The 23448-nt window shown below is 43.2% G+C and overlaps 1 protein-coding gene across 8 annotated transcripts in view; it reads right to left on the bottom strand.

Annotated features, from left to right (window-relative positions):
• The window catches only part of UTRN (utrophin), a 569920-nt gene that overhangs the window by 436694 nt on the left and 109778 nt on the right, over positions 1-23448 (bottom strand). For 7 of the 8 annotated variants that reach the window (XM_075924350.1, XM_075924351.1, XM_075924354.1 and 4 more), the window contains 6 exons: positions 12888-12980; positions 11998-12075; positions 6677-6769; positions 5613-5785; positions 3198-3313; positions 111-274 (listed from right to left, as the gene is read on the bottom strand). In XM_075924350.1, the coding sequence (XP_075780465.1) occupies positions 111-274; positions 3198-3313; positions 5613-5785; positions 6677-6769; positions 11998-12075; positions 12888-12980 (717 nt within the window). Of the gene's footprint in view, positions 1-110; positions 275-3197; positions 3314-5612; positions 5786-6676; positions 6770-11847; positions 11957-11997; positions 12076-12887; positions 12981-23448 lie in introns of those variants that run through there. The other variant, XM_075924357.1, reaches the window with a different exon arrangement.

Here is a 23448-nt window from a genome sequence, read left to right as displayed (position 1 = left end):
TTTCAGTATTCTCAAGTAGATTTTGAAAGGGGTCAGAGAGCTTCCAGTATACTTGAACTGCTGTAAATTATAGCTAAGACCTTTCCATACCTGAATGAGCAGAAACGTACCTGCTGTATATTAAACACTCCTTCTTCACATTCCTTTTTGTATCTCCTTGGAAGAGTCTCCACCTCACGGATGTCTTCCATGGTGACTTGCTGAGGAAGGACCTCAAACAGAGAGGTCAAATACATGATGATAGATTTCTTGTCAGGAAGCTGTACAGCAACATCTACACAGGACATTTTGAAAAAAAAAATCAAGTGAGACTGCTTTTCTAGATAACTTCCTAGATAGCTAAAGTGAGGCGTAATTACCAAAAAGTGCTAGGGTCTCAAATATCATCAATAACTTTTACATCAAAAGATCAGGCATTCCTTTCCCATTGTGTCTGGAGTGGTTTATAGATCAGAGGAACATGAGCAATGGAAAATGCAAAAAAGGAACAACCCTCTTCATTTCTTAGAATGCTAAAATAGTTTTGTGAAAAGGCTAGGGAGATTCTGCTCGAACTTAACTTCATGTTTTAAAACAGATCCCTAACTTTTCTGAGCAAAGAAGTTTCTGAAATCAAGGACTTTAGTTTGGAAAGTTTCTTGGGAAAGTGTTAACAAAAGCTGAGCTGAGAACAAAATGGAAAATCCACACGCTATCAGACTCTATGCAGCAGAGACAATGCAGCAGAAGCTACCAAATCCAAGAAATGAGCATATCAGTTTCCTCAGAACTGCACCAAAAATCATACAGTCCATCAAGTCCCATTGGAGAGTGAGGTCCCATTATCCTCACTTGCAACCAACACAGAGTTATGGGTTTAAAGAGCTTTCTCTAGATTAAATCCTCTCTATATACTTCTAGGACTGATCACCTAATGCTGCAGAAGCTGTCTAACTTAGGGAAGACCACAGTTCACTCTGTTAAAGCCCCACTCCTCAGAAGTCATAGCACTGAAGCAGCTAATAAATGCTGTAGCCCTGGAATTTTGTAACTAAGAAGTCAGTTAGTTATAATTAATGTATGTTATAGCAAAAGGTTTGGATTAAACCTAAATTGATGTAGGCCTCAGACAGGCCAGGTAGCTTTGTTAACTTCGCTCCAGCTGTTTGAGGTCAGCATGTTCTGATGTTAAAAGCAAAGAGATGGAATATTGTAATACATAGTGATGTTAATATTAGGTAAAGCCCTGTAATAGATAGAAAGAAGTTTAATGTTGAAAGACTTTAACTTTAAGTGACCAGAAGTACCCCTTTGTTCCATGCTACAATTCTGTAAATGTATTGTTTGTGTGAATGAGAGAGAGAATATTTTAGGAGAGAAGTGTGAAGGCCACTGCATGCTCAAATGGTCAGAGGAAGGGCCAGAGACTTAGAAGCACCAAATAATTATCAACTAAATGAAAGCACACTAAAGATGCAAACTGGACCGAGGCAGATTGATGAACCCTGAAGTTAGTGGCAAGCACCCTTTGATAGGGAACCAATAACAACTTTCATCAGAAGACAACACCCCGAAGGGTTGTCAGCATATGGATATGAAATGACTGAGAACAACTTCTTCCCAATAAACTTATGTCTTAGGAAGATTCATTGTGATGTTGTGACGGCGCGTTGGGGTCCCCCGTCTCCTGCACCCCCAAATGGTATGAACAAACTCCCCCAGCCAGTAGAATGGAGGTAGTTTATTGCTTCTCCAGGATATAGCACAGCACAGATGTCATCTGGTTACAGGAACTGAGGCTAAGGGTATGTCTAGACTACAGGCTTTTGTTGACAGAAGTTTTGTCGACAATATCTGTCGACAAAACTTCTGTCGACAAAGAGCGTCTAGACACATTCAGTTCTGTCGACAAAGCAAGCTGCTTTGTTGACAAAGCCCTGTAGTCTAGACACAACCCTACATGCAATAACACCTTCTGTCGACGGAACTCTGTCGACAGAAGGTGTTATGCCTCGTAAAATTAGGTTTACCAGCGTTAACAAAACTGCTGAGTTCTGTCGACGTTATGTCGACAGAACTCAGTGGTAGTGTAGACGCAGGTATAGTTTTGTCGACAAAAGTGGACTTTTGTCGACAAAACTCTGTAGTCTAGACACACCCTAAGAGGCCTCAGTGCCCCCGTTGAGATGGGGGAGTCCCAGCCCCCTCCCCAGCTCCTTCTCCCCTGCTTTCCATACAGGAACTAACCTAATTCTCCTCCAGCCCTGCCCCCCAGCCAGGGCAGCATCCACTTTCCTTTGTTCCTCTCCATGGGGGATGGCTAGTCAAACAGGTTGAGACACCCTTTGCATAATGACTCATCCTGTTTTGCTGGGCCATGGTACCAACTGCAGCCAGTGGGGGTTCCCCCAGAGCCAGCAGCATAGAAACCAGCTAGGTACTCCCACTACATCACAGATGTTCAATGACTGATTTAGGCCTGACAAGGCAAAATGCATAGACCTGCATGGAAGGAAAATCCTATAAAGGATGGGGTGTCTTGTATGATTCTTCATCCTGCTAAGACCACAGAGCATCAGTCCGGACTGACAAGAACCCAGCTCTCTTCCTCACACCTGACTTATCTGTCCAATAGGTTGGACAGAGGAACAAACTGGTAACTATTCAACCAGCAGGACATGTGTCTGTGTGTATGTGTAAATGCATATGCTACTTTGTTATATTATCAACAAATGCGGCTTGTTGCCTTATCCCCCAAAAAAGGTCCAGTGTGCTTCTTTTAAGCATAACAATGCTACTGATGTTCAGAGGCAATAAAAAGCAAAAGTGTGTGTGAGAAGAGATATCCAGTACATAGTATTTAATATGTGACGAGCCTGAAAAATGATCTCATTTATAGTTTTAACTCCTATACTTTCTGATATTCTTACTTCATTAAACAAACATATTGTGAACCAGATTTTGCTTCTTTCTCATCCAAGAATCATTTGTTACAACACTTAATTTTAAATAAAAACAATCAGTGAAGACATCTCACTTTTACAATTACTTACACACATACACCCTTTTAACTAGATCTCTCTTCAATGTCAATGACTGAAGAAAAGAAGTTGTTGCAATAGGAAAACAACTTGACACTACTTAAATTAAAAGTAAATGGAGTAAGTATTGAACACTTATCTCAAAAATCAATTTCTAATCAAGGGAAAATATTTTACCTTCAGGATCTAACAGTTTATCTATTCCAAGTTCATTTTTGGCTATGGTGAAAGCATGTTCCAGTCTCTCAGTTGGGCTCAACTTAGTGACTTTATCCCAACTGAAGAGCTCAGGTCTGAAAGTACAAGAAAAATAAAATCAATCATGAAGGGGAAAAAAAGATCTCCCACATATCAGATACCGTCACAATGATTTTAGCAATTACAGATATTCAAAAGTGTAACTGAGATTCCAAGCAGTAAACATACTAATATCAACAAAATTCTGGGCATATTTGAATAATTAACTTTATACCTAAATGACTTTAGTAACATTCCCATCCCGTGACAAATATACTTTACAACTACTATTTTTGTAGTAACATTAGAAGAGATACTGTCAGTTTAAAAAAAAATAGTTTATTAAAATATTTATTTTTCAACGTTACTGCTACATATTTACTTTGTGTATTGCACTCAGTTTGGATAATGGAGGGAGGGAGGAAATCAGTTTCACTTTTCTTTCTAGTCATTTCACTTCCAAACTTAGAGCACTACAATTAGCACAGGGTTGCAGCGTTTGAACTGCACACATCACAAGATGTGAATAATGTTCTATTTTTTTAAATGGCTATTATTCTTAGATTTCTTAAACATGGTGGGGAGGAAAAGGGTGAGTACTTAAATGCAACTGGCATAAATACAGAGCTGAGGAACAAAACTGAATAGGGAGTGAGAGGTTCAGACATGTAGGAAAAGGTTAATAAAAATCTTATCCTAGTTATGTTGGATATTAGTTACAATTAATAGGATTTTAGTTATTCACTACAAATATCTGACGGGTTTAAACAAGGAGGTTAGAAAGGATTTACAAAATGATACACCTCTGTGTAACAAGATAGAGGAGTATTTTATTAAATACTTTATTTCTTAAACATACACACACAATTCATTGGGCAGCTATGAAGTTGCAATTTTTGCTTAAAAGAATTTAACATTTTCTATTATTTTTCTTCCCTGTCTCCTCTGCATGCCATACCAAACTTGTTTCTTCATCACATCCAACTACTACATCTTGTCTTTTGGATTAGAAGATCACTGAGGAACGGACTGGCATTTTCTACAGGTCTGTTCAGCACCTAGCCCAGTGGAGCAATGATCTGGTTGCCCCCAGATGCTGTAACAATAGCCTGTTCTAGGAAATGATGGCAACAGAAAGATTTGTGAGACTGGACTGACCAAACATGAAAATATCTGATGAAAGTCATATACTTTTTTTTTTTTAAATTAGTAGTAACTATTCCTACAGACTGCCAAATACTTTCCAAAACAAAGAATATGTTATCTTTGTCCAGACAGCTTAAACAATAACTCTTAGGGTATGTTTATACTAGTGGGGGGTTTTTCCCGGAAAAATGGCAGTTCTTCCCAAAAAAAACCAAACAAAACAAAAAAAAAACCTTCATTTACATCCACACCGAAATCACATTGTTTCGAAAAAAAATGAAAAAAACAGAGGGGTTTTTGCAACATTGGTAAACCACTTTCTACAAGAAAAAAGGCATGTTTGGACGGGAAGAGGTAGTTCTTTCAAAAGAAGAGGAAAGAGGAAAAAGCACAAGTGCCCTGGTGGCTACTCCATCCATAGTAATCACAGCTTAAATGCGAGTCAGCATCCATTCAGTGTGGATGCTGTCTTTCGAAAAAGCAGACTGCTTTTTCGATGCGCTTTGGCAGTGGGGACACTCTTTCAGAAGAAGTTTTTTCGGAAGATCTCTTCCAGAAAAGCTTCTTCCTAAAGAAGCCTACAGTCTAGACATAGCCTTAGAGAAAGGGCCAATGGAAAGTAAAATACTACACTACAGAAATAAAAAATTGTATTATCCCTTGCTTCTTCTGGTAAGTAATGTATGCCAACTATATGAGAGTAATTACTTTGTCTCTCAAATCACACTTACTCAAAATGAAGAGGGAGCCCCAGCACCTGTTTTACATGTTGATTTGTTACGAAGTGTTCCTTTATCTACTCACTAGAAATGCTGCAAACAGTAAGTTGGACTGGAGTTTCCCCCACCCCGCCACAGTGTATTCAGTTTTGGTGAAAGGAGTAAGACGGTCTAACTGCCAAGATATCTTCTCTGTAAAAATGTCTTCAACTTACTTTCTAATTAATGCACATCAACCGTGATTTAAAACCATTTTTATTTTTTAATATTTAAAAAGTGGACACAGGAACAGTAGGAGTTACAGCATAGCCCTGGCTTTGCTCTCTGCAAGTTAAGCGCTGGACAGGAAAATTTCCCTCCATTGTTGTTATAAAAACACCCCACCAGCAGTGAATCATGTTAACAGTCTAAAAGCTGTTGAACACTCCAGAATGAAGAGGCAGAAGCTGCCTATTTGCATAGCTGTGTAATGATCTAATATTTCCCTTACTTGTGTCTGTGGATCACAGCATTAAAGGCCAGTCCATCAGTCCAGCTTGTGGTAAAGTTCAGAACATTGACCTGACTGTAAGGCCTTGTGGACTGCCGAACCCAGCTCAACAGAATTTTCTCACTGTTTGTCTGCTGCAAGTCTGACATGATATCCTTCATGACATCTTTCACCTGCGGAAAGCAATCAGTAACAATTACAATCTACAAATGTGTTAACTATTGATCTGTCCAAACAACCTGTAAGCTGAGTTGTTCCTCCAACTGGTATCTGAATCAAAACACTGTTTTCACTAAACACAATAGATCAGCTGCCTTTAAGACACTTTGCAGTCTCCTGAACAAGGGCTTCTGTATGGGCAGAATGGGACCTTAGTGTAACAGTCTAAGTCTAGGACTGCTCTAAGTTTCAACAGCATTCTCAGTACTGCCCAGGCTTGCATGGAATACACTATGGTTCTGGCTCCTCCTGGCCTTGGTTCTGCCCTCACCATGTTCCCCTATACTGGGCCCTAGCAGGAGAGAGAGGGCAGCAATGATTCCACATGGAAAATTCTCCTTGGCCTCTTATATGCCATTTACTACTTTTCGATGATGCCTAAGAAGGGGCCACAGTCCCTCCTAAAGTAACCAATTCTCCACTGACTCACATTGATGTAAGTCATGAGCAACTCCATTAAACTCAGTGGAGCTACTTTGGCGAGACACTAGAATCAGTCCACAATTACAATATCAAAGCCATTCCACTAGAAGACTTTTAAAAAGACCCTGCAAGTAAAAGAATAAAAATGTAATCTTTTAGTCTTCATTTACAATGTTTGTGTGGTAACACTACTGGGAACAGAATCAATTGACTGAGCACAACTAGATACATATTAGAAAGTGCAATGGAGGACTCAGCCAGTGGAAGAGGTCAGAAACTAAACTCTGACCTACTCTGAATTACACACTCAAAAGAGAAGCTCTGCTTTTCACATGAGAGGACCCAGAAAAGTTTGTGAGAATTCAAAAAGACCAATATGCAAATTCCTGGAAAGAGACCCAGCTCCCCCAAAGTTTCCTCACCTGCCAGTGCAAAATGATGCTCCACAGTAATCCCAGCGTCAGTTTGTGATTTCCATCAACAATATCAGTCCCTCCTATATTCACCAATTCCACCTGAAGACATAAAATCCAGGTCAAACAATATTTCCCACCAAGGATTTGGGTGACCTCCTATTTTCTTATTTAACCAGCCAGCCACTAGCAAATGAACAGATGCACTTAATTTTCTGGAAACAGTCATGCAGACATTTCAACAGAGAGCATGAATTTGTCATGAAGACAATTAGAAGCAAAATACGTAGGTTACAGAGTAAGTAATCCCAACCAGTAATATAGGGAGCAAACATGCAGTAAATGGTCTGTTTTGCAAGGCAAGAAATAATCCCAAATACTATACTATAAATGTCATAATTATGTACAATTTTAGTTTTCAAGCTTAGCCAGAAGCCACATGTGACAAGCTTTGCATGTGGTAAAAGAGTCCAGGGGAGAATTAGTTTGTCATTAATTTTAACTGAAGAAGTTTAATGAGGACTCAACTCAGCAAAAATTATATGGAGGCAGTGTTGGTGGGGTTTATTTAATTTTTCAGATGGGGCTGCAACAGAGAAGATGATGTTCGTTTTTAGCTTCCTTACTCAATTTCCTTCATCACTAATTATCTCTTCATTTTTCTTGAAACTTCCCATATTGTTTTAATTGATCTCATCACTTATGGAACCTTTTGAAACCATCTTAATTTCTGTTTCACACTGTGTTTCAAACAATCTTATCTCTAACTCCTTTTTACACAAGAAAGTACAACTGAAACAGAACTTGATTCATAAAGAATTTAAGACTGTAATAGAATCGATGCCAATGATTAAACCTGCCTTATAGTAACAGATTCAAGGAGCTCAGTCTATATAGAGAAGGTTAAATCTACTTGGGAAACAAACTGGATAATGGACTTTTCAACCTATCACAGACAAACAACTCAATCCAATAACTGAAGTTGAAGCTAGACAAGTCCGGGTGGAAATAAGGTTTACATTTTTAAAAATATAAGTAATCATTGGAATAATTTACCCGAGGACCACAACAGATTCTACTTCACTGGCAATTTTTAAAATCAAGCCTGGATGATTTTCTAAAAGATATGCTACAAGAGTTATCTTGGGGAAGCTCTATGGGCTTTGTTATACAGGACTACATATGAGGTAGGCAAGATACAGCCAAGCTGTTTCATCTGGCCCGTGGCCCACTCTGCTGCTCCCCCGCCCAGGCCAATCATGACCTGGAAGACGGGGGAGCACACAAAAGTCTCCTCCCCCCAGCAGGGATGCACAGCACAGAGGGAACCAACCACCAGTTGTTCAAAACAGTTGGTGATTCCCTCTAAGAACCATGCATCCATGGCAGGCTGGGGGCAGGGGGCAAAAGACTTCACACGCTCCCCTACCTCCATGCCCTAATTGGCCTGGGGTGGGGGAGCACGTGAAGTCTCCTCTCCCTGCCAGGGGCACAGTGCCTAGAGAGAACAGCTCCTTTGGGGGCAGGGGGGCTACCAGGAGGCCAGAGCCGGCCTGCAACCATGAACCAAAGTTCGTGATGTGGCCCCCTACAACAATTATTGCCCACCCCTGGACTAAATTATCAGAATAGCCCATTCTGCCTTTGCAGTCTGTGAATTATCACCAATAATAGAGATTCTGAAGTCTACCTATGTAACTCCACTGAATTCAACTAATGCTGAGTGTTACCTTTTCAAATCAATTTTTTCTTATTTGTCAGGAGAGTGATACTGACATGGAAACACTACAGCAGACACAGAACCCCACAATCCAGGGTCTACTTCACAAGCAGACGCACATTTTAAAGTAACAGAAATGTATGCTTTTTGGAGACAGGGAGGAAGGCAATGGGATGGGAAAGGATCCTCTTCCAATCTCTACAGTAAAACATGCAGAATTTTATTATGGCCCACTTCATAAATGCTGGGAGTATATATGAGAGTGAGAGTGAGAGTGAGAGAGAGAGACAGAGAGAGAGACAGAGAGAGAAAATAGTCACCAATGCAGATCACTGAACACTGGAAAGAAAGCTAGGATGCAAAAGAGGGAGCACATTATAACGGGAGTGCTAGTGCACTTTATCAAAATTATTTTGCATGACGGTGTGATTTAATCTAAAAAAGGAAAGATCCTGAGAACATGCAACAAAAATGCTTATAGTTTGGGAATGTGTGTGATTACAGACAACTCTTTCTATACCCACTCTTTGTCTATTAGAGATGTCCACATGTTGCCTGGGATTATCAATTAATCTCAACAATTACACACACCACTACCCCACTTGCTGCCTGTGTGTCAGACAGAGGCAGCAAGCGGAAAAGAGGGGAGGCAGGAGCTGGTGCCCATCAGGAGCCAGCTTTTAAACAGGCTCCCGAGGAGCCACCTCTCCCCATCCCTTAGCCTTCCACAGTTGCAGCAGCACAGGGGGGCGAGGGGTGCAAGCGGGAGCCAGTACTGGGGAAGAGCCATCTTAAAAGCCAGCTCCCCACAAGCACTGGCTCCTGCAGTACCACTGTCTCCCGCGCTGCTGCCTCAAAAAGGTGTTACACACTTTCAAATCAGCTCCTACCAAGCAGCCCCACCCACTGCATGCTGCTGCCTCTCTCTGACAGAGGCAGCAGTGCCTGCCCTGCCCCCACCTCTCAAAAAGACAGCAGTGCAGGGTGGCAGGCAGCTTGATGGGAGCACTAGCTCCCTCTTAATAGAGAGGTATCAGTGCGGGGGGAGGCAGTAGGTGGGAACTGGTAAATGCAGGAAGCTGCTTTCAAGCCAGCTCTCAGCTCATACTGGCTCCCATGGAGCCACCTGCTCCCTGCGCAGCTAACTCTTTATAAGAGGCAGCAGGGGAAGGCAGGTGGGAGCTTTTAAGCTGGCTCCCTGTGAGCACTGGCTCCTGCCTGTCCCCCGATATGTAAACCTGTAACTGCTAAAATTTCCAGCGGTTTCACGTTTACACGTTAGTTAACATTCCTAGTATCTATACTATATCCTACATCAAATCCTGTAACTGCACTTTATGAAGACCATTCCATGTTCTGATCTTCAAACAGATTTTTTAGCATCATCTAAACTATTCTGTTCACTTAAGTGAACTGAAGTCATGACAATCTCTGTAAATTTTGACACCTAGAACTCACCAGATCCTTAGAATATATTTTTAAATACTTTCAATATTAATTCTTTCAAAAGTTATTGATATTTTATAGCCTCTCTGCTCCCAGGCAATAAGGCAGTAATCCTATTCAATGGCACCACTTCTTCATTTACCGTAAAACAGTTCTTAATATTTCTGAGCATCTGGTGTAAATCATGTGCAGACTCTTCACCACAGTCTGTTAACTAATACTACCTGAACATTTCCAAAACTTCAGATGCTGGAAAGTCAAGGAAAAACCAATGAATCACTCAATCATTTAACTCAATCTCTTTTACTTTCATAAAATAAATAAAATTGATTTCAGGCTAGAAAGAGTCATTACTTATGCTTAGAAAAGCAAATAAATGTGTGTACAGTATGTCAGAGAAGAATAAATTCTTGTTCTCAAGTGACATTTTAATCCAGCAAAAGAAAAGGTGAAACTGCTCAAAAATACACACAATTTCACAACATTGTTTAATCAGTGTCTACAAATACACTGAAATCATTTACACAAAACTCAAACACGGCTGTTTCTGAATTATTTCATGTCCTACCACATGGAAAACAGCAATTTTAATTAGAAAAAAGTATGTTTAACATGAAGCTGTTCTGTGAAGAAAAAAATACAATTGCTTCACTATACGAAAATCATACAATAATGTGAACACATATGTAGCTTTCAGGTTTTTGTAAACTTGCAGCCCCTCCCACCCCGCAACTCCAAAAGGCAAATGAGCAGCTCCTGGTACATGGGGTAAAAGTGCCACTAAAATTTGACCCAGACATCCCTTGAGGCCAAATCCACGTGAGTGGTACTGCCTGGGCTCGTTGGCTAACCTTCACAGTTACATGCAGGCTCCTGGTACACACAGGGAGCTGGCTTAAAAGCCAGCTTTTCATATGTACCAGCTCTTGGTAAGCAGACTGCCGTGCCCCACTCCACTCCCACTCTGCTGCCTCTGTAACAGACAGCAGCGTGGGGGGGAAGGGTCCGAGGTAGGAGCTGCCTCCCTCTCCCCACGTGTAACTGCTGAAATTTTCAGCACTTACACTTTTACTTAGCCACATTTTAACATCCCTAAAAGTCATAGTGCCACTCACACAAATTAGCCCTGCACACCCCTTCATCAGTAGTAGTGTTGCGACTTGGCACTTGCCCTCCACTCTAACCTTTACTACAAGTACTGATTTATTTGAAGGCCACTGTGCTCTCCTCCCTCCACCTGAAATGTTGACCTCTACCTTTTCCCCAAAAAAATTCAAAAACTGTCATACCCTTGAGAATTCCTGCACCAGTGCTGCATCTTCTTTTAAGGAGCCTCCTATTTATCCATCTAGATTCCTGCACTGAGATGATCAGTTTAGCATAAGGTCAACTACTTCCAAGCTGAAATTGCATGGGCAGCTTTGGTTTGTGGAGCAAAAATGCCTACAACAAATATTTTAACACATACTCCCTAAAATTACTATCTAAAAGTGTAAGTATTGTAGCAATGAAAAGAAGAGAGCCATACTGTGCTAGAGATTATAAAAATTGTAGAAACATACTCCCTGTTCCAGATAATTAACAAATCAAAGTCTCCAATCCCAGATGGCATTCATCAATCCTAAATTGGTGAATGAATCTTCAGAATACTTTTTTGGCTGAGTCAGAGATTTCTAAAGAAGCCATATGCATTCATATATGGCTTGTGTGTCAAAGGTTTAGGGAAGTAGCCCTCAAACACTACAATTGTGAGTGTACCTAAGAAACTAGATTAGATTAAACAACATTGAGTCAATATCACACATCATCTGGAAGTGATAGTGGCTTCCAAGTGGTAAATAATTAGAGGTGAAAATGCAAAAAAGACTTTAACCCACACAGAGAACAAATGTCTACAGTCAAAACATTTAGTTGCTTTCATCAAAGTCTCAACAAAAACTGTCTCATTTTGATAACAGAATGTTAGCATTTAATTATTTCACCAAAAGGTTAGACATTAGCTGAAAACACTCACCATGTGAATTGCTCATAGTTTTCATTTTGTCTGGTGGTGTTTTTATTTACTGTGTGCAGTAGGTTTATGATCTGAAATTCCCTTCTCTGAGAAGACTTAGTAAACTGAACTGACCACAAAAAATGTATTTAAGTTACAATATAAGCTTACATTGTTCTGATGTAAAACTTGCAGTACTCTGTTGACATTATTTAGGGCATGTACTCTTGTGGAACCACGTTCCTTGGGCTAAAAATAAAAATACAAAGTTACATTTTGTTCTTGTCAAAACACTTGAAAACAAAATAAACAGAGGACAACAGGAAATTTATGCTTGTGGTATGGTATTTTTATAAAGAGAAACAGAAAAATAAGGAAAACTGAACAAATCAGAGGGATGCGTACTGAATTGACTATGAAAAGAGTAGCATTCAGTACAATATTCCTTGTGTGCTGAAACAAACCTGTTTCAGAATGTTGTGAATTTGTCTTGCACAAACTTCACAATTTTTAAATTTTCAGTGTGCTGTGGAATTTTGTACTGGCTGTATAACAGCCTTGTGGGAGTTCAAGGGGAAAGGTGAAGCCTTTGGCAGTTTAACAGAGCAGCTGGGGTTATTGGCTCCTTAAAAAGGAACAAGAGACAAAATGTATTGTTTTGGCACACAGAAAACAACTGAGGCTTCCCTTCCTCTTTTTTCATGCTCAACTTTGGGTTGGATCAGAAAGAACTTAAAACTCAAAGCAATCTTTGACAACACCAGCCACTCCACTTCCCCTGACCTACTGCAATCTGACTCATGCAGCCTAGCCTGTTTGGAGCCCTATTGCCTATGGGTCTGGTGCGAAGATCCAAATGCAAGATAAGGACCACAAAGCTTAAAATGGAGTACCACAAACGGGTGTTCAAAGCATGAAAGACTGTCCCTTTTGTGACGCCTTACAACTGGGCTTTAGATCAAGCCCAAATTGATTCACAGTAGATAGTGGGATGTTTGTATTTAAGAGACAGAAGTCAGGTGATTAGGATCCTTCACAATCACTAATTACATATTTCTTACCAGTGGATTTCCTGTTAGCCCTTCTAGAAGATCCAAGAGTTTCCTTCCATCCTTGAGCTCTGTGAACATATCCTTAATCGGTGGCTTCCCACTCTATGGGAAAAGTAATATGGAAACAAAATTAAGGCTTATTTCAGCAACAGAAGCCTCTTCAAAATGAGAGGAAATTTAATATTTTGCATCATATTTACAATTAATGATGATTGTAATACAGGAAGAAAAATGAGTCCCACAATTGTGGGTTGTGGCCACCCTTCACAGATGAAAATTCTTTCCTTACCTTTTAGCTTTCTCCTCCACCAAACATCAACCGCCTAATATCAAGACTCTGAGCACCCCCAGCTCCTACTGACTTATGTGAATGCTTTAGCACCCCAGAAAAATAAACCCCTCACTATCTTTTTAGAATAGTGATAGAAATGTAGCCGTGTTAGTCTGGTGTAGCTGAAACAAAACACAGGACTGTGTAGCACTTTAAAGACTAACAAGATGGTTTAATATCTTTCAGAAGCAATGTTCTGTCCTGGCAACACCTAAAGCAGAACCAAGACTAGAGACATTCTCAACAAGATTCTTGGCTAAATTCTTGGTGTCGTTGCTTTTCATTCTGGGGCTAATCCAAAGCCCACTGAAGTCACTGGGGATCTGTCTGTTGTCTTTAATGGGTTTTAAATTGAGTTCTCAGGAAGGGACTAGAACACTTCTGTCCAGATCAGTAGACCAGAACATGCAAAAATTGTGATTTCTATTAATATTTTGAAACGGTTTCCTTATTTTCCCCCAGGCATGTGTTTATTTCCACAGGGAAAAGTACATGGTAATATCAATCCTTTTCTATATGTTAGTCTTATTGTCCATGCATCTAACCACAGAGTCTATGGAAATGTAAAAGACACCAGCAGCTAGACTAGGGATGTGAAAAACTAACCAGTAAGTAACACCCTTAGTGGGTGATGCTTACTGGTTCCAGTTAAACTGTTAACTGGTGAGGGATGGAGCAGCTCCCCACCTCACACAGGCAGGGGGCTGCTCCAGCCCTACGGGGTGCCCGCCATGGACATGGGCTGCTATAGTTGTCCAGAGTAGAATTGTCTGCAGAGAGCCTGGAAACTCTGCAGTCAGGGATCACTCTTGTCAGTGGGGAGCCCGGGCATCTCGCTGGCAAGGAGGCTGTTCCAGCCTGACCTCGGCAAGCAAGGGTAGGGGTGAGCCAGCCCAGCAGAGCTAGAGTTGCCCCTTCCACCCCACCCATACCCCCTTTAATCGATTAATCAGTTAACCATAATGTTTAACTGGTTAATGGATTAAACCGGATTTTACATTCCTTAGCAAATTAAGCGGTGAGGAGTCCTGTGGCACCTTATAGACTAGCCAAAGTGTTGGAGCATAAGCTTTCATGAGCAAAGACCCACTTCGTCAGATGCATGTAGTGGAAATTTCCAGAGGCAGGTATAAATATGCAGGCCAGAATCAGACTAGCTATGACAAGGTGGATCCAATCAGGGAGGATGAGGCCCACTTCTAGTAGCTGATCTGGAGGTGTGAATACCAAGAGAGGAGAAGCTGCTTTTGTAGTTCGCCAGCCATTCACAGTCTTTGTTTAATCCTGAGTTGATTGTGTCAACTCTGGCCTGCATATTTATACCTGCCTCTGGAAACTTCCACTACATGCATCTGACGAAGTGGGTCTTTGCCCACGAAAGCTTATGCTCCAACACTTCGGTTAGTCTATAAGGTGCCACAGGACTCCTCACTGCTTTTGCAGATTCAGACTAACACGGCTACCCCTCTGATACTTAGCAGATTAGTGACTTATATTCATCTACTGGTTATGTGGCATGTGCCAGCTTGGAGCACAAAACAATTCCAAGAGGTTCCTAATTTCTGTAACACTTCAGAATTTCATTACACTATCCACTTAGCTACATGCCACTCTCTCTCTCTCTCAAAGTAAAACCTGTCAGTTTCACATTTATGTCAAGCCATTACACCCTTCATTATCCTGGCTCCTCTTTCCCAAGCGACAGTTTTATAAAGAGACAAGAATTGTAGAGTTCTGCTAATATAGTAGACTAGAAAAATCAGCACTCACTTCTTTGTAAGGTCAACACAATTGCAAATGGGATTATTTCCATGAGACACAGTGCAGTCAATTTTTTAAATAATGTTTATTGTTTCAAGGTGACTTTTTTTTTCAAAACTTAAAACCTTAGATCAGTGGTCTCCAACCTTTTTACACTCAAGATCACTTTTTAAATGTCAGGGCAAGCCAAGATCTATCCCATTCTTTCCCCAGGACCCCACCTCTTTCTTGAGGCCCTGCCCTCTGCATTCCCCTCCTCTCCATCACTTGCTGTCCCCAGCCCTTACTCACTCTCACTGGGTTGAGACAGGAGGTGTGGACTCTGGGATGGGCATGAGGGATTTAGGAGTGGGAAGAGGTGAGTGGTGCAAGCTCTAGGAGGGAATTTGGGTGGAGAAGGGGATGCTGGCTTGTGGAGGGGGCTGCAAGCTGGAGAGCATTGGGGTCAGGCGGAGGGTTGGGATGCTGGAGCAAGCCATAGGCTTGAGGATGTGGGGGGTGCAAGCATCTGGATTGGGATGTATGAGTGGCTCAAGGCAGGGGGTTCAGGTGTATGATGGGTTGGAGTGAGGGGGAAGGGTGCAGGAGTGTTCTAATACTGCAGCCAGACAGGGGCAATTGGGGGCTTATTGGCCAGGCTTCATTTTTAAATAAAATTGTGTGTCCAACCCAAAACATTTCAACACGGTCTTTATTCATGGGAGGGGCAGCGAACCTATTTTGGGTAAGGGGCCACTGACCCAAAGAAAAAAAAATCAGTCAGGGACCACACAAGTGAGATGGAAAAAACAAACGCCCTCAAGCCTCACTGATGTGGCCCAAACTGAGACACCTCACTCCCCTGGAACTCCAGCCCAATGGTGGGGAGGGGTAGGTAGGACTGAGGTTCAAGGCCTCAGTTTAGATAAACTCTCCTGGGGTTCCAGAGTTAGTGGAATTTGTGGGCCCCTCTATGCTCTGAGGGGCCAAAAATGAGGGATGCAGTGTGTGGGATAGGGAAGGCGGTGCAGAATCTGAGTGGAAAGTAAGGTACAAGAGCAAGCTGGGGGTAGTTGTCTGGCCAGGAGGGAGAGGGCAGGATCAGGGTGCTGGTGAGGGTCTAGCCTGGGGCGAAAGTACTGATGGGAGTCTGGCCACGGGAAAGGATGCTGAATGGTATCTGGTCAGGACACAGGGTGCTGGTGGGAGTCTGGCCTGGGGGTAGGAGCAGGGTCCTGGTGAGTATCTGGTCTGAAGCCAGGGTGCTGGTGGGAGGTCTGGCCAGGGGACAGGAACAGGCTGCTGGTGAGTGTCTGCCCTGGAATCAGAAACCAGGACGACGGTGGAAGATCTGGCTGGAGAAGAGGGCAGGGTACTGGTGGGGGGTATGGCCAGAGAACATTGTGCTGGTGGGGGTGTGGCCAAGGATAGGGGACAGGAGCAGTTCAGCCAATACCTAGGGTCTCCGGGGATGAAAATCTCTGGGGCAGGATATGCAGGCAGTGCTGGAAGAAGCACACATGCAGCTCCTTTAAGAAATCCAGCCACTTTGGCTCCTGTGCTGCCATCTTAAATAGCCCTCCCTTTTCCCCTCCTCTGCCTTTCCGGAGCACGGGAAAGGAAGGCAAGACAAGAAAGCGTACGTGATGTTGTGAGCAGAGGAGGAGCGCACACTTGCTTGTCTTCCCTTCCTTCTCCATGCTGCCCTCCTTCTTTCTTAAGGCACTGCAGGGGTGGTATATGGGGGGGGGGGAAGAGTTCCAAGGCTCCGCACCAGATCTGGCTCCGGTTCTAGCGCTTAACCATGGGACTTCCCTTATTCCCTTCCCAACCCCCATCCCCACCCCCACACCACAGGAAGCCGGAGCTAACTATTTTTGCAGGAGACGGTAGCGCCAGTGCAGACTCCACGTTTGGGCTGGGAGAGGTGGGGGGAGCAAGGCGATTAATTGTCTGGAAATCAACTGGCCATGCCCCTGCAATCGACTGGTTGGTGACCACTGCCTTAGACCTGATAGCTGTTACTCCACCTATTAAAAGAATGAATACAGAATCAAAGTTGAGCTATGGATTTTGATAAAACAGACTACACACAACTTTTTTATCCCTGCTCTGGTATTTTTGCAGTGTGTTGGGAGAGGATAAAAAGATCTTAATTCTATTGTATTATATTTAGGTAGCTTTGGAAACAAAACATCCAAGTGAAGATCAGATGGTATATTTCTCATTTTAAATATATGAAAATAAACCTTCTATTTCCTGCTCTAAGACATTTTGTGGTGCAGGTCATGATATTTTCCATCTACAAGTAACATTCCACATACAGTTTTGATCTGCTTTCTCCACAGAATGGTTTTATTTCACTGGCATCAGAGCACCACTTTATTCTGCCAGTTGAAACAGGCATCAAAAGAGCTTTGGGCTATTTCTGAAATTTAAACTCCTCGTTTCTGCTTTATTTCAGCATTCGTTATCCTCAAAGCAAATGGAAACAAATAAAGCAATGTTAAAAACTCTATGCTTTGTACAAAGCTTCCCGAGAAAACAACGCATATGCAGATGTAACCCACACACCCAGTGTGGCTCTTGAGCAATGCAAGTGGTACCTAGACCACAGCAACAGTTAAGAACAAGAGACTCTACAGCATGGACTCAGAACAGGTGACTTTTAGCTCAGAGGGTAGAGGCTCCTATACTCAACTTCAGAGGTCCCAGGTTCAAATGCACCCAGTGGCAGTTACACAGAATTAAGTGACAAAGCATAAAATAAAGGTTTTAATTACTTTGTTTGGTTGCCATCCAATATACCTTAGAACAGCGGTCCCCAACCTTTTGGGGCTGCCGGGCACCCAGGGCGGGGCCGCTCATGTGCCAGGCACCTGGGGGCAGGGCCACACATGTGCCCAGGGGCAGGGCTGCACACTCGCACCCAGGGGCAGGACAACCCATACGCCGCGTGCCTGGTGCCGGCGCCACCCATGTGCCGCAGTCCCAGGGCCAGCGCCGCTCCTGTGCCACGCGCCCAGGGGTGGGGCCACCCATACACAGTGTGCCATGGGGCCGGCCCAGCCCATACGCTGCACCCCAGGGGGCAGAGCCACCTAAATGCCCATGTGCTGCGCACCCGGGGGTCAGCACCATCCATGCACCAGGCACCCGGGGGCGGGGCCAGCCCTGATTACTCGGCGGGAGCATAGCAATGGGCTGGCAGGTGCCATGGATCCCGCGGGCACCGCGTTGGACCACTACCTTAGAAATTATTTTTCCTTTTCTTTTTTCCAAAATATATAACCATAGATCCGATTTTTGATACAAGTACTAGTTTGTAATTTTTTTGAGTACATTGGAGCCTGTTGGGAAGGGAATTATATAAATGTTATTTTTATGGAATGTGATAATGTCCAAATACAAAGCCCCCAGAAAATCAATAGCATATCTACTTCCCAGTTACTTCAATGGGCTTCAGGTCAGGACTTGAACAATTAGCAAGATTCTCTACCACTGTCATTTCCACTGATGCAAAGTGAAAATAAAGTGTTACCATTCTGAATTTGTGTATTTTATATTCACTTTTCATAGCTGCACAGGGGCAAAAACATGTCCCATAAAACAATCATTGTATCACTGAAGAAATCTGATCAAAACTAAGGTACTAAACACTGTTAAAGTGGCAGAACTTAAAGCAAGAGGCCAGGGCGCACATATCATGCCATCAGCCAGGAAGGAAAGAAAATTAAAAATGAAAGGAGAAAGAGCAGACCAGAAGAAACAAATTTAACCAGTTATAAAATGAAAACTGGTTACTCACCAAGTAACAGAATCAGGTGAGATGTTTTAAGGCAGTGGTTTCCAACCTTTTTAGGTCCAAGATCACTTTTTAAATGTCAGAACAAGACAAGATCTACCACCCCATCCTTCCCACAAAACCCCACCCTCTCTCCTTGAAGCCCCATCCTCTGTTCTCGTCCTCTCCATCACTTGCTATTCCCAGCCCCTATACACTGACAGGCTACGGCTACATTGCTGCCTTTTTTTTTTCCCTTTCGATTCTGTCTAGACTGGGCCAAATGTCAGAAAATCCCCTTTGTTCGGAAGCCCCTTATTCCTCATGGAACAAGGATTATAGGGGTTACCAAAAGAGCATGTTTGCTGTTCCACTAAAAAAAGCAGAAGAACAAACGCATCCCTGGACACAGAAGAGTTTTTCCCAAGATACCTCTGGAATCCCGAAAAAACTCCTGCAGTCTAACCATACTCTCACTGGGTTGAGACAGGATGTGTGGGCTCTGGGGTGGGAATAAGGGATTTGGGTGTGGGAAGGGGTGAGAGGAGCAAGGTCTGGGAAGGAATTTGGATGCAGGAGGAGGTGGAGAAGGGGATGCTGGCTTGGGAAGAGGGCTCCAGGAGGGGAGTGCTGGGGTTGAGGTACTGAGCAAGCCACATGCTTGTGGATGTGAGGGTGCAGCAGTTTGGGTTGGAGTATGTGAGGGGCTCAGGGCAGGGAGGTTGGGAGTAAGATGGGCAGTGTGTGGATGGTGCAGATTTGCAGGTGTGTGGATGGTGCAGGAGTGTTGTGGCAGAAGACTGAGGATGTGGGGCTGCAGGAGGTTGGGGATGTGAGAGACTCAGGATAGGGGATTCCAGTGTATGACAGGCTCAGAACTTGGGTCTGGGAGGAGAGGGGGGGGGAAGGAGCATACAGGAGTGTTATAATGCTGCAGCCAGATAGGGGCTTGACCCCACTTGGGGATTTGTTGGTCAGCATTCATTTTTAAATAAATTATGTCAAACACAAAAAGTTTCAGCATTGTCTTTATTTATGAGAGGGGCAGGGAACCTGTTTTGATTCAAGGGTCACTGACCCACAGAAAAGTCAGTTGGGGCCCACACAAGTGAGATGCAAAAAAAATAACTCCTCCAACCTCCCCCCCCCACACACACACACACCTCACTAATGTGGTCCCAGCTGTGGTGGTGGGAGCAGAGGACATGGTACTGGGGAAGGGTGCTAGCGGGTGGGGCAGGGGACAGGGTGCCAGTGGGTTCTGTGTCAGGGGACAGGGAGTGCTGTGCATCTTCTCAGAACTTCTAACCCCCCCACCCACGTGGAGAAGGGAAGCCCCAGCACGTGCCTCCTCTGGGGATTCCTCCCCCTATAGAGGAGGGAAGTCCAGGTGTGTGCTTCTTCTCGGGACTTCTAACACACACACACACACACACACACACAGACAGACAGACAGACAGACAGACAGACAGAAGGGAAGACCCAGCGTGCGCCTCCTCTGGGGACTCCTACCTCCCCCCGCGCAGAGTCCCCGGCACACCACAGACCTGCTTTGTGGTATGGCACCGGTTGTTTGAGGGAGGGGGAGCAGCCTGCACACTTCCTCAAACCCCAGAAGTAGCACGCAGCTGCTGGACTTCCATCCACCCCGCAGGACGCCGGCACTACCTCCCTCATTGCTGGAGATAAGTAGTGGGGCTTCTTCAAGGAGAGGAGAAATGGGGGGGCGGGTCCCAAACACCTCGTGAGCAACTGGTCAGGGCTTCCCGACCGACCAGTCGATCACAATCGACGGGTTGGTGACCACGGTTTTAAGGGACATCATCATTTACAATGTAAAAGCGACGAGGAGTCCTGTGGCACCTTATAGACTAACTGCAGTGTAGGAGCATAAGCTTTCGTGGGCAAAGACCCACTTCGTCAGATGCAGATTCAGACTAACACGGCTACCCCTCTGATACTATTTACAATGTAGTCAGCCAAAACTTAGTAGTTTCAGCTACGAGAGTTAGGGTGACCAGATGCCCCAAGAAAATCAGGACTGTCTACTCCCCAAATCAGTACACTCCTAATGTCCTGACTGCTGAACACAGAAGCAGGGACGGGAAAGGAATGCCCTTTCCTTGAGGCTGTGAACAAAAGTCACACTTCAACTAGCAGTCACCCACCAGCTCTATGTAACCAAGCTTAGTGCTGCATCAGATTCAAACCCGCTCTTGGTGAATGACCTTTAGGATCTGATCCAAAGTGCCTATTTATTTTAAGAGATGGGGGCAGCACCACCAGAAAGCTTTGCAATCTGGAAGAATCACTCTGCTGTGACAACGGAACAGAAAACCCACTGCACCCAACCAAGTCCAAGGGGGCTGCTGACCACGGACCCAGTCTCAGGGCTGGTGGGTAACAATGGCCCTCCTCACCCAGGGCTGAGTGACAGTGCTGGAGCAGGACCCTCTGTGCTCAGGGTGCCTCTAAGAAGGACTGGGAAGAACAGCTCTCACCCAGAAGAGGGTGAATAAAAATCGATGATTTTTTTAAAAATATAAAAGATTGCCTTTATCATTTAAATCAGATTTTTTTTAATCAATACTAGATTTCTTATTTAAAAGTAGCAGTTGCAATTGCATCTCACCACAAACAGGCTACAGTATATACACTTACAGTCTCATAAAAATGAATTAATGACTTTAGTCAGTCCAGCCTAATTACCAGCTTTTGCTTCTTGAAAGTCCTGGGCTTTCAATTTCTGTTTCTCAGTAGACTCAAGTCACATGTGCAAAGAGACACAAGCTAGACAGGATTGGTTTTGCTCTGTGCTTATGTCAAGGCTCCTTCCCCACTCTGGCATGATAAATGCAGAAGTGGGAGCCTGCAAAAGTACCCCAAAACCTTATCTTTCAAGGCTTTGGTATAAACTTCCCACTGAAAATCTTAAAAACCTAGATTTTGGCGATAAAATCCGCTGCCACCACCCAAGTAATGATAAGAAAAATCAGGGGAAATCTCACCCCTAAAGTAAAAACCAGGACACAAAAATTAACCAATGCCAGGTTAAGAAAAGAGAAATAACTTATTATCACCACAATATTCCTGTTGCAAGCATAATGACTAGATGGAAAAGTCACAAATTAATATACTCGGGGCAGGGGGAGGGGAACCTCACCATGGGTCAGGACTTAATTACAAGAGAGCAAAAACCCATTTTTTTAAGTGCACAGACATCAGATCCCATTTCCCAAACCATAAAACAATAAAACGTAATGGATTTATCTAAACTTTACCCTTCTTACAGATAGTGAAGAGTCTCTTCTTGGAGGGAGACATTCTGTTTGTTCCCCTCACTAGCTGGAGAGCAAACTGCCCAGGGACAAAGGAGGGAAAACACCCAAAAATTCCTTTGTCCCAGTTTGAAATTCCTACCTACATTCCTATTGGCCGACTACCTGGCTTAGGTATTGTTAACCTCTTAGTCCCCAGACTGCTGGCCATCTCTCATGATCATGACAGCTTATTTGGTGGTAGATGTTAGCCAGTCACCACAGAGGAGTTAGTTAAGACACAGTCTTAGACAGACTCACAATATATAGGAAAGGATATAGGCAGCATAGAAAGGACTGGAAAGAAAAAGGAAAGACATTCAGCAACACACGCACAACTTCCTGTGATCATCTTCACTTTTTCCACACACAAAAACGGCCATGTCTTTTGGGTGCAATCAGTACCCTATCTGGGAATATTTAAAGAAATCGGTTCCCTGGGTAAAAAGGGAGAAATGTGTCAAGTATAAACAGTGCAAGAAGATGATGCAGGGCCTAGGTCCAAGAATGAAACATCATAATGAAAACTACATACTGGGAGAAAATGATATGGAGGAACATGTGGATATGGCTGAGTGGATCAACTGGTTAGTAACTTAAATAATTAACTTTGTGATGTATCATTCATCAAGACTCTCTCTATGCCTTTTAGTATAAATGTAATTTGACAAGTAAATTCTCAACCGGTTTGCTGCGTTGGATGCTGCTAAAAAAAGGGTCAACTTAGCTAATCCTTATGGCTTGTTTAATTAATTAACTAGGTTTAGAATCTATCATCCAAGTGTACAGCACAGAAAACTGCAGTAAGAGAAATCTAGAGTTGCCACTGAGTGTGATTTTCTTATTTTATATTATATATATAATACATTATAATACATGTTTCTTATTTTGGAACATCATGGTCACAGACCATAATGGTGATACCATACATCTATTCCCTATTTTACTTCAGCATAACTCAGCTTTTCCAAGGGAACCCCATTCTATACCTTTTTGTTTGTTTTTGAGAAAACAAGGAGGTGCCAGTGAGTTCAATGGGGCTTACTCCAAAATTAAGCGCCCTCTGAGCTCAGTCAGTCTTCACTTTTTTGGTAGCTTGATCTAAATCAATGATTTTAAATAGCCTTGATTTAAATGAATCCCCCTGACCCAAAACCAGGCAGAGAGCACCAAGGTCTGACCCCAGGGATGTAACAGAAGGGCTAGAACTGCCAGCTCTGAAATGGGATGAGCTTCATGTTCGACAAAGTAAACTGCTAGAAGCAGAGCACTGTCATTTCCAAGCCTCTCTCTCCCCACCTGTTTGTGCACAGGATGAAGGAAGGGGAGATGCCCTGGAGCAGTAATGCTGCACTCCCATTCCAGTGTGCAGACTGGCCCACCAAGCTCACAGTGGAA

Source organism: Pelodiscus sinensis, chromosome 3 (genome assembly GCF_049634645.1).
Source record: "Pelodiscus sinensis isolate JC-2024 chromosome 3, ASM4963464v1, whole genome shotgun sequence".
Lineage (NCBI taxonomy): Eukaryota > Metazoa > Chordata > Testudines > Trionychidae > Pelodiscus > Pelodiscus sinensis.
Note: the sequence above shows the minus strand (reverse complement) of the source record. Positions and strands in the feature narration are given on the sequence as shown.